The sequence below is a fragment of the Pleurodeles waltl genome, chromosome 8 (genome assembly GCF_031143425.1).
Source record: "Pleurodeles waltl isolate 20211129_DDA chromosome 8, aPleWal1.hap1.20221129, whole genome shotgun sequence".
NCBI lineage: Eukaryota > Metazoa > Chordata > Amphibia > Caudata > Salamandridae > Pleurodeles > Pleurodeles waltl.
The window spans coordinates 17,216,302-17,232,339 of record NC_090447.1 but is presented as its reverse complement, the minus strand read 5'-3'; the positions used below and the strand labels follow the sequence as shown (position 1 = coordinate 17,232,339).

The 16,038-nt window shown below is 40.0% G+C and overlaps 1 protein-coding gene across 1 annotated transcript in view; it reads right to left on the bottom strand.

The window, feature by feature from the left end:
- Positions 1 to 1,422: 1,422 nt before the first annotated feature.
- LOC138249301 (extracellular calcium-sensing receptor-like) overlaps positions 1,423 to 16,038 on the bottom strand; it is a 122,465-nt gene continuing 107,849 nt past the window's right edge. The window contains exons 6-7 of the mRNA XM_069203259.1: positions 14,490 to 15,383; positions 1,423 to 1,634 (exon numbers count right to left, since the gene is read on the bottom strand). Of these exons, the coding sequence (XP_069059360.1) occupies positions 1,423 to 1,634; positions 14,490 to 15,383 (1,106 nt within the window). The remainder of the gene's footprint in view (positions 1,635 to 14,489; positions 15,384 to 16,038) is intronic.

The following is a 16,038-nucleotide window of genomic DNA, read 5'->3' as shown; positions in this document are numbered from 1 at the left end:
GGAAGAGGTAGGACTTGCAGTAGTGAAAAACTAATTTAAGAGTTTTTCACTAATAGGACATGTAAAACTTAAAATTATATGTCCTACCTTTCAAGTACACTACACCCTGTTCATGGGCTGCCAGGCAGGTATGAGACTTGTTGAAGAGGCTAATTAAGTGGGTGGCACAATCATTGCTGCAGGCACACTAGTACACTTTACTTGTGAATTATAAGTACCTTAAGTGTGTCATCTGTGGATAAGTCAATGTTACCTTGTTTTAAGCAGGGAGCACATGCTCTTTAGCACTGGTTGGCAGTGGTAAAGTCCCCAGAGTCCGAAAGGATAACAAAAAATGAATTCAGCAAAAGTGGAGGGAAAAAGACAGAAGGTTTGGGGTTGACCTTGCAGAATGGACCAGGCCCAATGGGAGAATTCAACATACTTTGCAGTGCGTTGTTTAGGTGTATTGCATGTGTAATACAGTCATTAGATATGGCATTTCTCAGTAAGTGTATTATCATCATGTCTTTAATCGTCTTCCTTAGTTCATAAGATAACTTTATGTGGGAACTTCCACTGTTTAACTGTATTGATGCTTTTTAGTGTAACCTAATAAGCTATCTATAGCATCCAATATTTGTTTTTGTACAATGAACTTTATCTATCTATCTTCCAAGAAACATTTTGCAGTGAATCAGAAATTGATGATGACCCCAAAACCTATGAGAATCCTAATTTGCTTTCACATCACATTCTGGTTGACCTTGTAATGTAACTGGCAGAGCTTTAGGTGGAAATCAGTGACAAGAATAAGGAGCATTTGGCTTCTGCTATGATGAAAGAAAAATAGAAGAAACTTTCAGAGTATAAAGCAATGTCAAGCAAAAAGACACGGACTGATTTCATGAGTAATCAGAAACGGTTCAAAGAATCATGACCGAAAGTTTCCTAAAAAGGTATGAACAGGAAAAAAACAAGAACAAAGCCACACGTTTTCTCCAGGACTAAAATGTAACAGTATTTGATCTTAGTTTATCAGCATATTCCTTCATTTTGATCTTAGAATGGTGTACCCTTCCAGAAATAAGCTGCCTGTGCTTCTGTAACTGATTAAAGAAATTACTTTCTACTGGAACAATGGGACCTGAAATACAAATAAAATGTTAAACTATGAGATACATTATTATGAGAAAATTCTACAATCGATAAATAAAAAGTCAAATTATCTTCAGTTTCATTTCAGACAGTGCAAATTACAATTTCAGCAACTCTCTGCTTGTTTGGGAGGGGGGTCCAGAACCACAAGCCCCAGACTCCTTTGCAGCACTAGAGCCGCTGCCCGCCATTTTTCACCCGAAAAGGTCTCTCCACTCCCGCTCCATGGGACGAAGTCTCTGCCTGTTTGTGGGGGGAGGGCAGAACCATAAGCCCCAGACTCCTTCAAGGCACCAGAGCCACCAGCTGCCATTTTGCGCCCAGATGCGTGGTGAAAAGGTCGCTCCACTCCCGCTCCACTGGACGCACCCGGGCAAAGACCGGGCCAAGAGTAGGCCCGTCTGTGCCCGTCAGAGCCCAGAGGAGGCTGGGCATACTCTGTTGGACTGCTGGGCTGAGAATTCGTATAAATCTTGCCTTGATTAGCAAAGATAACCCTATTTAGCAATTATAGATCACATTTACAATGGGGAAAAGGAAGCAAAACCAAGTTGGGAATGGTATTAACACAAAAACTTCTAGCACCATTAATATAATCACCAACTATCTTACAGACGCAATGGGTATACTCAATGAAGAGATTACCAATGCCGAAGCATGTCTGGTGTCAACCAAAAGTGTTTTACATGAGGCCATTATAGAAGTGAGTACTGACGCTGCTAACTTGATTATCAAACTAGAATCTCCAAAGGAAAGTACTTTTGGTTTGGTTCCCAGGTCTTCTTTAGGCCCATCAGTACCAACAAACACAATAGTGGGACTTGAACCCCTGAATAGTATAGATGACCTAACTCCTCATCCACCTAAGATGAAAATATGCAGGCAGATAACGAAATTCAATCCCATACCACTATTACAGCTACCTAAGGGTGGGAAAATAAACTCTGAAATACATGGAGGAAAATCGTTGACCAAACCTATAGGCTATGATGGCCCCCTATTAAAAAGTATGGAAACTTTCTTTAAGAAGTTACATAGCAAAGTAGACAATATAGAGTGCAAAGTATTGCTAGAAATGAAGGAGATAAAAGAATGTGTAAGCAAAATAGAAAAAAAGTGTTAATACAGTGATCAATGCTAAAGATCCCATCCCTGGTTGCGATATCACCTTGATCGAGAACCAAGTGGATATAGGTACAAGGAACATTACAATGACAGGGAATGTGGACTCTAATAAAAGAGGCATGAAAAACTGTCACCCTGCGCAGAGGGAATCATCCCAACCAAAGGCACCTACTACTAATCAAGGGAGGCAGCTAGATGTAAATTATAAATGGCAGAGTGTGACTAGAGATAGATCTGCGAAGGAGGTTTTACAATTACCCCCAGATTTCCTCCCATATACAATTATACTTAAAAATGTCCCCAAATTGGGATCAAACATCATGGAGACCTGGCCAGAATTACATAACAAAATAACACATGAATATATGTACACCTGATATATTATTCCATGAAATCTTATGTGCAAGACAAGTTCAGTGGGTGGGATATTTGGAAGAAGAGGAAGATTGTATAGTGGTTAATTGTTGTGACCCCCGCTTTGTGTGAAGATTATTGTTAGATTTAGGAAAAAGACATCGAGCTTGCAAAAACATGAGAAGGGAGATAACGGCTGTCCCCTTAGGGTATTTCTATAGCACACTGAGGGCTCATTACGACCTTCACGGAGGGGTTTCCTCCATCACAAATGTGGAGGCTATCCAGTCCACCCTATTACGATCCCCATTGAATATAAGGGAATCATAATACGGAGGACGGAATAGCCGCCACATTTGTGATGGAGGAAACAACTCCGTCAAGGTCATAATAAGGCCCTGAATACTCTAGGTGCAGGACGCTCAGTGGATACAAATGAAGTATCCAGCAATCTGGATAGTTATGACAACCTAGAATGCTCTAATCGATTAAGCCCCCTTAGCAACACCGAGGATCTGGCTTGACAGCAGGATGATATTAATAGAATAGGGGTGTTAGCCCCAGATGAAACATTAAACATCACTATAGAGTCAAAATCTGATATCCTGAGCTGTAATGGTAATGTTGAGATTGACAGGAGGCCCTTAACAAGGGACTCAATTACCCTTATGTCATGGAATATAGCTGGGGTAAAAACTAATCTGGCTGATAAGGAATGGCAGAACATATTAAGTTTGTCACATGTACTCTGCCTACAAGAGACATGGCACATGAGATCCTTCTTTATTGAAGGATACTCCGCATATATTACACCAGCTTCCCCCTCATCTAGCGGGAGGGCTAAAGTGGGGTTAGCAACATTGATCTCAACATTAGTACCGTCTACATTGGTGAAATCCTTCCTTGACTCCCCTTATTATCAGTTTTTATATCTCTGTGTAAATGGTACTATAGGAATTGTACTAATCAGTTATTATAATTACAAATAATGAGATTAGCTAAACCCTATAATATAGGAGAACGATTAGCTACCAACATAGGAATAAAAATGGAAAATGGAATTGCCATAAAATGGACTGGTATAAATGAAACAGACCTGATGATAAAAATTGTGACTCAACATAAACAATACATTTTACTATGCACAGACTTTAATCAAAGCCCACCAGAGATCCTAGCGTCCTTCAATCAACTTAGCAATGCCATTTTCAGAGAGCCTAAAAGTCACATCCGGTAACAAAAAGGAGGTAAAACAGGGCTGGTTTGATCGTAAATGTTCACAAGCAAGTCAGGAACTTTAGCAAGCCTTACAGGCCCGACCAAGAAATAGGGAAGAAGTCATCACTAAACGTTGCAACTATAAATATGCATTGGAGACTAGGAAGGCACATTTGAGAGCTAGGGTATGGGATAATCTTGAGCATGGGCTGGAGGCTGTCATGAGGTGGATGGCTGTTGGGTGGGTGTGTGGCTGCGTTTGTGTACCTTAGGAGGTGGCCTCACAGACACACTGGGAGAGGACACAGGGGATGTGTGAATACAGATGCACTTGAAATTACTACACATGTTCCATCAGCGGACTGGCTCTCCCATTTTGGTATAATATTTAATTCAGACCGCTCGGCTATGCATTCATTGAATGCTGAAATAGTCGAGATCAAGCCACCCTTTCTGAAAACGATTAGCTTGGAGGAAGTTAGATCTGCCCTGAGAAGATGTTTGAAAGGGAAGGCACCAGGCCCCAATGGGGTGCCAGTAGACGCTTATCTGACATACATGGATCTATGGTGCCCTATGTTGACCCAAGTTTTTCAGAGTGTGACACAGGGATATTTTTTAACTTCATTGACAGAAAGTATAATTGTTCCTATTTTTAAAAAGGGAAACAGAGGCAACCCTAAATGCTATTGACCTATTTCCCTGATAGACTCTTCAATAAAATGATTAGGAAGAGTACTCCTAGAAAAATTAGAGCCTTGGGCAACCGATAATCAGATACCTATGGAGGCCTAAATGGGATTTAGACCTGAGGTTGGTACATTGGAACAGTGAATAAATCTTAACCTAATAATAGGTAATACACAATAGCTAAAAAGGGCCATGTGTTTCTCTGCTTTGCAGATCTTAGCAGTGCTTTTGATGTAGTGAATCATGCAAAGCTGTGGAAAGTTTTAGTAGACCTGGGTGCGCCCCTAGATATATTCCGTTTTTTGGCACAATTTTATAATCATTTAACAGCGTGAGTGCGGTATGGAAGAAATGGTGAATGTACTCCAGGACTTAGGATTGGAAGAGGCATACGCCACGGCTGCATTTAAGCCTCTATAACAACGGGGTAGATGCCCATTTAAAAAATAAGGCAATCGATACACCTAAAATTGAGGAATGTCCTGTCTCAGTCCTGCTATATGCAGATGATGCAGTCCTGTTGTCACAAACTGCAAACGGGTTACATCGGCTGATTGAGGGCTTTGTAGAATATATGGATATGTGCCTGAATTTCAACAAAACAATTGTTATGACTTGTGGCCCAGGAAAGGCCAGAAAGAAACCGTACTTTATTAAGGGTTACAAATGTGAAGAGGTACATAGTTTTACATACCTGGGTGTACAGTATTCTAATACGGGCCATTGGAACCAACACTAAGAAGTAACTAAGATAAAGTATATAAGGGCAACAGAGGCCGTTTTTAGATTTTCAAGGAGAATTGATAATAAACCCCTTAGGGAAATGCTAAATATTTATAGAAGTAAAACAATTAATAGTATCACGTATGGTTCTATCCTTTGGTGCTCAATTCCCGAGATTCAGTCATTACAAGTATTAGAGAATAAATTCCTCTGTAGACTACTTGCTGTGCCAAATAATACTTCTACTTACATGGTACATATGGAATTAGACTGTCCCTATGTGGAATACTTAATATATATTAGTGCCTTATTAGCATGACACAGCATTTGGTTTAAAGACGGGACACGGTTCACAAAGGAGATTTTTAAAGACTGCTTAACACTAGAACATTGGGACAGACTTCCATGGTTTGTGCACCTGAAAAATGTGCTGAAAAGTATAAATATGGACTCAAATCTAGATGATCCAGTTATCATCCTCCAACTCAGCAAAAAATAATTTAAAAATCAACTAATGGAATGGAGAGAAAGTGACAGATCCAATAGAGAATGTAAGAAATCGACAGTAGCACTTTATTTGACTGAAGCCAACAAGACTATTCAAAATGTTTTACTAATAGTATCAAACATTCAAGAAAGATTTTATTGAACTTGGATGAGTTTTAGGACATTGCATTTTTTAGTGGCTTTCCCAAAGATGGGGATATGGAGAAAAAATTACTGAAGTGTCCCTGTGCAGGACGATTTGCACAATCCACAATGCACTTTATTGTATCTTGCAGACTATATCATGATGTCAGGAAATGTTTTTTAATTTGTTATTAACAAATTATTTTATTGTAGAAAAGCTTTTAATTATTTATGTAAATTGGATACTAAAGAGAAATGTTATGCAGTGACAAAATGTATTCTATGTGCTATAGAACAGAGGCTAAAGTTTAGGCACCTAGAAATCCTCCGTTATGAGAATGAATAATGGCCAAACATGTTAATATGAAGGTATTTATTTATTTATTATTAATGTGTAGAAATATTTTATTGCATGTTTTCCTTATTTTTATTAAAAGAAATTGTATATCTTTTATGGAGTAATATCCGAAGAAAGATTGATTTGACTTGAATTTCAGCAGACGAGCAGTCCGCCGTCTGATCTGTTGGAGCATGGAATGGTCATTTCTATACATTTCTGCACTATATTTATACAACTTTTCTCAATATAATTGGGGAAAAGCACATATGATCAAACAGAATATAAAAGTAGCCACGCTAATGATAATGTGCTGGGCTTATGTTGTGGGAAGAATGCAAGAAGACACTGAAGGAGGTATGCAACATGCTTGGTTAAATAGGCAGAGCACTACATCTGCAGTCCTCGCTTCATTGTACTTCAGGACAGGGATATGTTGAACAGTTATGCTAAATGTGAGGTGTCCAACACAGGATAATAAAAGGGAAGTATATTTAAAATACTTGTAAATGTGTAATAATGGTAGGGCTTTAGTGTGTGTTCGGCAGGTATAAACAACAATTCACAATTGTTAAAACAAGAAGCAAGTTCTAAAAAAAAACAAATAGGTCATCAGTAGGGTTCCAGTTTTATGGTATTTATTTTTTCAACATTTTCATCTGCATTTATCCAAATTTATTTTTTGACCATCTTATTGGTATTTATCCATATTTATTTTGTGTTTTAGGAATAAATTAAGTCATCAAATGGTGTATTTCCACATTTATTTAATGGAAAAACATGCACTCATACTTTGATGCCTGTCACATTTAAGCAAATTAAGCAGCCACATATAACAAAGCACTATAGCCACAGGTCAATATGAGCATTATATACAAATGTATGTTAACATATCCCTGTATTTAAGAATATCTCATCCTTGCTTTAACTCCCCTTGCCGTCTCTCTGTTCGGTTGGTAGCCTGGAATTCATGAAGCACAGCATGAGTCGCTCACAAGAGGCACATTTTTCTGTAGTTTTCCACTTTTAAAAATAAATACAGACACTGAACACATTGTTTTCTATGTGTATTTACCAGTACAAATCAGTAAAAACAGAAAACGCGGAGCCTTAGCCATCAGGCCCTAGTTTTTAAACATTAAGCGAAAACTCCCAGTGATTCAATAGCATACAGTCTGGTTATTAAATTCAGCAACATTGAGTAGATAAGCATGGGCAATGCCTTTATTTTTATACACACTTTGAATGATGTGTAAACTCAGTTTAATCAAAACATGAAAGACCAACAAAAAAAAATCATAGGTATAATTATTTCAGAAATCTTCATTCCCCATTTCCCAAATAATCCAGTTATCTAAGATCAGATGGCACTCCCATGTATAACTTATTCTTAACCACTCTGACTCTCATGCAATTCTCTTACGTTCCTCTTAATCAACCCTATTTGTTCATAGATACTGAAGCAAGGTTTAAGGAGCTAAGAGAGAGATTTTAACTCTGCTAAGGCACAAACCCTCTGAAGCCACAAGAACACAGTCCAGGCACAAACCCTCTGAAGCCACAAGAACACAGTCCAGGGCCATTCTATTCTGTAGAAACAAGGGGTACATTTATCAATGTTCCCCACAGCACAGCAAGTCACCTTTCTGCGCTGTGCTGCACGAGAGGGATAAAGCAGGAATGTGCCATGTTTCACATATTATGGTGCATCCCTGTTCTATCCTTGCACTGGTGCCCTTTTGGCTGCCTGGCACCAACACAGGCATCCTTGCACCATGCCTGCATTTCAAATAGGATAGGTTTGGTTAAATGAAAATGCTTAAAATGCTTTACGGCGAGTAACGTGCTATTTAGCTGTCGACAGCTAGTGGTAAGTCCATTAGTTTTTTTGGGGTTAGTTTTGCATTTATGCCTGTTTCTTTGTGGTACATTATTAACACAGGTGCGATCATTAGAGGGGGCTATGTGAGAAGCAGTTGCTTCCTTTAATTAATAGGATAGTTATAATTTCCAAAAGACCTTAAGACGGATAGGCATAAGATTTACAGAAACCTATATAGAAAAGAGGCATGCAGAAGAAGGAAGGGAAGCACTGGTGCACTCAAGAATGTGTATGCAAGTAAGTAACAATAACAATATCTCTAGGGGCAGTAGAGAGATCACATATATAATAATGAAACGGAAGCCAGTGCTTGTTGAGACCCCTTTACTGTCAAGCTGTGTGACAAATAAGCACATTCTGTAACCTGTAATTGCAATGAGAACACACTAGAGAGAATTGTTTATATACCTGCAATCAATCAATCAATTAGTTCTTGTAAAACACTACTTTTGACCCGTGACGGTATCCGGGTGCTGAGCTGAGGGTTTCAGTTGAAAAGCCAAGACTTGATCCCTTCCTGAAGTCTGCCAGTGAGGGTGATGTATGGTTGTGGATGGCTTTGTATGTGTGGGTCAGAAGCTTGAAATGGCAGGGGGCCTAGGCTGAGGGCTCGATACAGATACAGAGGGGCACTGGTGGTATAGTGAATCCTAGTTTGTGTTAACGGGATAACAGGAGTTAGCCTCTGGCTTGCAGACTCGTGCCCCCGTCACCTAGTGACTTTTAACCTACTTAGCTTGCTCTGTCTTAGCCCATTTAATTATTTAACTCTTCTAAGATGGCTGCCTTGTTTATAGTTAGGCCACTTGTTATGCTTTGCTAAGGCGTCAATATCAAGCAACAAAGACAAACAAACAGTAGGTGTTCACACTTAGGGATTTTCCCTTTCTATACTTTTGAGGGATTGTTTATATTAATTGCCGTCCCAAGCATGTCTGTTATCTATTGTTTGGGAACACACCTACGTCAGTGGTCCTGGTAGAGCTGTATAAATACATCACACTTTAGACAGATAATCAGAGGGATTCCGACCAGAGGGCATTGCCACCATCATTGATATCGATGCTGCACGTCGGCTTGACGCTGACCCAGTCTTTGTGTCCCTTCGGAGTCTGAGATAGAGAGCTCATTCCAAGGTAACGAGGGTTGGGGGCTCCTCTCATGGACATGGCATTGGCAGATTAGGTTGAGCAAACCCAGCTCTCCTTTAGGTAGGAGGTTAGGCCTATCACGTTAGGGTATTAGGGCATATTACATCTCGTATGTCTTTTCTATGCATTGCAAGATGGTGGGGGTCTTCGTAATAATGACTCTCGTCTTCACAATTCTGTTTCTTGCATTATTCATTATCCTCATCATTGCAGCCCATGCAACGTATCGCAAAATGCTGTTGTGTTAAGTAAAAACTATTGAAACTTTACTGCATCTTTGTCATTGCCTGTGTTTGTATGAGACATGATATATCTGTGAGAAAGGGGTAATCTCCGTTTAACCACGACACTCCCTGAGATGTCTTATTCTCGAGTCCATGCGTAAAGGCTGCCACAAATCACCTTTTACTATCGTGTTTCTGGTGAGGTGCTGCTAGTGAGTCGGTAAGGTTGGGACAACAGTTGCGACTTGTTGTAGGATAGGCATAGTCGCCTACAAACAAAAGTACTGTCATCCTTTAACCAGCAGTCTTGCCCAGAGCAAGAGTCCAAACTACGACAGGTGGAAAGCATCTTAAGGAAGAGCAGCATTCTTGCACTGGGAAGAATAAACTACCATTGGAAGTCCTCAACACTGTAGGGCTATGTTGATGATAAACAGCACAAGGCACAGGCCTCTCAACAACGGCTGCAGAGAAGATTATCTCTGGTGTTCCTTGACAAGAATCCAACCACCTGGCTGAATGGTGTGACGTAGGGTGGGCAGTCAAATAAATCAAATTGGACCTCAGTATGGAAACTGAAGAGACAGTGAATATATTTTCTGTAGTATTGGAGGACTGCTTCATCATTTAATTGCAGGTCTAACTTACCAGCTGACGTTGCTGGGCTTCAAGGCAACCTCATAAGGCATCCCACAATTATCTCACAGGCCCTCAATCTTGTTCTTTGTGCAGATCTCACTCACATTAGGCAATCAGTCCTATAATTCGATATATACCTCACATACAGCCTAAACTCCAACCAGATCACCTTTGTCATATCTAAAGCAGGAGCCATCCACATAATTCATTAATTCACAATTTGGTAGTGGTGCATCTGTAAGATCAATGTGGGCATTTTTTACATTCTCACCTACTACAAGACAGTCATAAGGTTTTCCTTCCTCACTAGTGGGCATCACAGATGCAAGATTAGGGTGAGGCAATAGGTTATAATCACAAGAGAGGCAGACAAAAGGGGAATTTCATATCAGGACAACCTGGCAGTGGAAAGACCGAGAGTCTTGGTGATAAAGATAAGAGCAACAACAAAGTGAGAATCAGCAGCAATCAAGGTGGAACTCATAAAAATATCTTCAGATGCTTCTGTAAGGTGTGCACCTGAGTCTAGAGCTAGAGAGTGGAGGCATGGAGGAAGCCCTACCACTATTGTGTCTGAATCAGAGGAATAGTATCCTGTGGGCTTTGTCTGATCCCTGTCTTCATGTACAAGAAACCCAAATGCAAATCCGACACGTTCATCAGAACACAGCATAAACAGATTGTATAATCAGGGTGCCCTAAAGCTTAGAAGAGACAAGGGCTTGTTTTAATTGTACAAAGTCATATTTGCATTCTCCTTTTTAATGTAATTTTGCCATTGCGGTGTACCCAAAAATTTGTTGTCTACAGTACCCAGCCATACCCAAGAAAGTTTGTATCTCGAAGACATTTACTGGACGTAGTCACTGGCTTTCCAGTAGAGATTTCAAGACCAATATAATGCACACAAGGGAGTCAAAATTATAGTTTCTCATTTGACGTCCTATGCCATTTCATAGCCAATTCTATGAGGACATAGTTTGAGTGATCCTCACATTGGTCTAGAGTCACAGAAGCAAACAAAGGGTCATCAATGTACTAAACTAAAGTAGAGCCCCCGGGATGAAATAATGTGTCTGAATTTTGTTTTAAGGCTTGGAAAAGATAAATGGACACTCTATAAAGCCTTGTGGAAGTTGGCGTCATGCATCTGAACCCCACTGAAAAAGAACGCAAATAGAAACTGACTTTCTTTGTGAGTGGCTATGGAGAAGAAGGCAAACAATCTGTACCAGTGTAAACCATTGGGCATTTTCAGGAATACGGGAAGTGACAATGGTGAGGGAGGAAACTACAAAGAAACTAAGGATGACCTCATTATTAATGACACATAGCTCCTGTACTTATCCGTACAAATTGGTCTTACCCTCCTTCCTGACAGTTGGACTTGTTGTATTTGATAATAATTGCCACCAGAACACCTTGTTTGATGAGGTGTCTGTTGACTGGTCCAATCCCTGCTTTAGCTTCAAGGTGTAAAGGATGCTGTGGAATACAAAGGCAGATGAGGTGTCTTTATCTTTGCAGGATCCATAGAGGAAATGCAGCCCATCTCACTGACCTATATGTACAATATTGTGAAGGCCACTTGAGAAAGCAACTCACATACTTCTTGAGAAAATTCAGGATCAAGATGCCAATCTGTTTTACACAACAGGTCAAGGACCCATTTGCCACTCATTCTGAGGTACATTGAAGTAGAGTCCATCTGGTGTACAGAAAATGGTACAGTTTAGTTTACAACATATGCTTTGAACTGATAGATAAGCTGGTGAGGTACCTAGGATCAAGGTCAGAAAGTTGGTGTGGAAAAGGTTGATTTGAAATAAAGATTGTGTCTATGGAAAAGCCCAAAGGAAGTAATGAGGGGGATTCAGAGGATTTCAGGGAACAACAGTTTGCACCAGTATCAATAGGGCAAGTGGCAGGTTTACCATTTATCAAACAAGCAATGTGGGGGACTTTCAGATTTTTGGAAATCAGGATATTTAGAGTACCTCCAACACCTTTCAGGCAGGGTAAGAGCTTTGTGAGATCTGGGAAATTCATGTAGGTCCGTAAGGCAAGGTACATTTAAAAAAAATATTAAGGTAATGCTTTTTCCAATGCCCCCAATTCTTGCAGACCAAACATGCCTCCCCAGACCTGTGGCTTCACCTTTACCCCTCATGTTTCCTCTCCCCAGGTGTCCTCCACACTTTTCCTCTCTTTTGCTTCCCTGTGGTGTGGGCTGCACATCCTCTTCCCTCCACATTCTGTTGTATATTTCTAACTTCATGGATGTCAGTTTAGTTTCAATACTCTTTTTCTTTTGTTCTTGACACTATAGTTTGCAATGGTTATTAATCTAACATGTCTTTGCATTTATCATGCTCCACAAATATTCATAAAGTGACTTCACACATTCTGTAGCAATCTTGCACATAAGCACAATCTTCAGCTTCCTGAGTAATGTGCTCTTGACTGGCAAAGCCTGAATATCTTTCAAACATATCCTTAAGTTTGTCTAGATAATTTCCTGAAATTCTCCAATCCTTCCCAGGATCCTGCCTCAACCAACCTGACTTTTCAACCAATCGATCTCTCGCTTCACTGGGCACCACCTAGTAAAACAACTGATTCACATCCAGACAGTTTGGTCTACATACCTCAGACACATTTTAAAGTCCCTCACAGACCTGGATAGAATATTCCCTGAAGTTAGTGAATTGTTTCTTAATCCTCATTAAATCAGAGGGGGTCCATGGAATGTGGATGGTGACTCCACCCATGGAGTGAAGAAATCTCTTAACAGAAAAAGGGTGTCTGAGGCTGGTGCAGTGGGATGTTCATGGTCTGTGTCGATAAAGTAAGATGAGCCTTCTGCCCTTTCTCTATGCATCCTGTATCTAGCCAGTGGATCTGTGGTGCTTCTTAAACAGTCTCTGGTAATAATTGGGCTGCGTTTGCTAGGATCTCCAAGGACAGAAGGGTCTGAATGCATTCTTGATCTAGACGGCTTCACAATAGTGGAGTCTGCATCTCATCTGGTTATTTGTGCTCCTCCCTCCAACACTCTACAGTCAGTTGATTTCCCTTTTTTCTGTTCTTTTCCTCAATGCAGCTTTTGTTTTTTCTTTTCATCTTATGAAGCTTTCATTAGCCTCTTCCTCTTATCCCTTCTTTTATCTTTTCAACTTCAACTAACATGTGCCCTTCTCTGTCCACTTTCACAAAACATCTTGTCTCCCCTTCTTCTCTGTCCACTTTCACAACACAGTTCACCTTCCTCCCTCCTTCTCCTGACCACTTGCTCTTTTCAAAATCAAGGCAGCATTGTTCATCTCCCATCCAACCAGCTCAAACCCAGGCGACTTACATGATAATGTTTAGTTTTCCCCTCAGCTCGAGAGCTACAATGTTGCACCTATTACCACTGGTGCGTTAGTAGATTCTAGTATATTGTAAGCAAATGTTACAATTGTTCCATAATCACCCTTGTCAGAGTATTTGAGTTTATTGCCACCGTCAATATGGTGTGATGCTTACAAGACTTTATAAAATCCAACTCCACTGAGTGGAAATTTATATATATATATATATATATATATATATATACGGTAACAGGATGAGCCACACACATTGCAATTCACAAAGCTGCCGGTAATAAGTGACACTGTTAATTTAGATGGACTGCTGCCATGAGTTGTGGACCCTTATGTAGCAGATAGTAGTATCTATCTATCTATCTATCTATCTATCTATCTATCTATCTATCTATCTATCTATCTATCTATCTATCTATCTATCTATCTATTTATCTTTCGCAATTCTGTTTATTGGTGTGCTTGTCCTTGTTATGAATGTTCAGTTACTGCAGTTGTTAGTTGTAAATTAGTGTGCTAAATGTCGATGACCTCCCGACCACATATAGGACGCCTCCAATATTGAAATCCACAACCCACAAGGATGTGAGTGTCAATGCCATGCCCCTATGTGAATGAAGCAAGTGTGCAGCTATAGGAAAACTATCATAACATAGCAGCTGGCAGGCATTTGAATCCTGTTCGACGTATGTATATCCTCTAATAATATGTGATGTTTTATTTATTTATTTTGAAACACAACTTGTGCCCAAATGTCTCTAGGATTCTTGTGGCAATCTTTGAGCCAGAGCCATTTTAGTAAATTTGCTCCGATCACGTTGACGGCATTTGATTTACATTAACTTTTACTATCACTCATCATTGTGAAGATGTAACAATCAATTATGCATGTTTAACCTTAGTAAAATTAGGTTCGAGTGCTTTTGTACAATAAATTAAGGAGTCCGTGATGAACACATTGTGACTTCAGCTGTGTAAAGTGGTATCATTCTCCTTTTTGGTGGCCAAGTTTACCTTTTCCAACTAGGTGTTGCCTTGTGTTCCTATCTGGCCTTAACAGAATGATGTAACACTTAGGAAAGAATATACATCCGAGCAGTCCAGCGCTGGAGCACAGGATGGCAAACACCTCTACAGCTACCATGTACTTCCCCCGTGTGCTCAGGTACGCCGGGATGAAGGAGATCCACACACTGACAAACACCAGCATACTGAAGGTGATCAGCTTGGCCTCGTTGAAGCTTCCAGGCAGATTCCTTGAGAGAAAGGCCACTATGAAGCTGACTGTGGCCAAAAGGCCCATATATCCCAGCATGCAGTAGAAGAAGGTGGTGTCTCCTTCATTGCATTCAAATACTATCTTTCTAAAGTCAGACTTCATGTTGAGTTCTGGAAAAGGGGCTGACTGAGTCAACCAAATGCAGCATATGCAGACTTGGACAAAAGAACATAAGAGAACAACACAGACTGGAGTTCTTGACCCAATCCATTTCCTTGCTGAGCTGTTGGGATTTGTTGCCTTGAAGGCGAGAACGACAATGATAGTTTTAGCCAAAATAGATGAGACACTAAGGGTAAATATGATACCGAAGACCATCTGCCGCAACATGCAGGTGTACTTCCTGGGACGGCCAATGAATATGAAGGGACAGATGAAGCAGAACATGAGGGTGATGAGGAGCAGGTAACTGAGACCACGGTTGTTGGCTTTGACGATTGGAGTGTCTCGGTACTTGATAAAGACACAAAGAACAGAAGCAGTGAGGAAGGATAGCAAACTAGCTGTAATGGCAAGGGTTAAACCCAGCGGCTCTTCGTATGACAGGAACTCAATCACTTTTTGGATACATTCATCATTTCTGTCATTAGACCATTTTTCATCAGGACACTTCTGGCACCGGACAGTATCTTTAAAAAATAAGTGAATTCATTGTATTCCCTTCTAGGAACATCATACAGTTTAAAAGTAAACAGTTTGTACATGAGGACAACACTTCGATTAATAGTTCAAAATAAGTTTTTATAATCATTAACATTATTTATTCTTTTTTTCACAATATAATCACAGTGATCTGCTAGAGACAAGTAGGTGGTATGAAAATTTTGTTCACCTATTGCACAGGTGGAAAGGTCAGATAGTCACACACTGTGTATCCAGGCAGATAGGATATTGAGTTAACTTCCAGAAGTTTGTGACAATTACCTTTCTTCTCGAAACAAACAGGTAACAAACTCTGGGTGTCTTCCCATAAACACCTGCATTCTTACAAAGTGGCTTTCTTCCATGTATAGCAATGCATTGTGTATTTTCTGTACATAAATTATATAAAAGTCTATGGTTGTTAAACTGCATGTTACACTATATTCCGAGTAGATTTCACATAGCCCCTAAGCACCTCAAGCCATCATTTGCAGCTGCCAATGAGCATGTTCACAGTGACCCTGTTATAGCTCATTCCTTGAAATACCTATGCACATCTATTCCAGATCACAAAGCCATATAACCCACTATGATCATCTTTGACATCAATGTACCACCACCAACATTAATGTACCACTAACA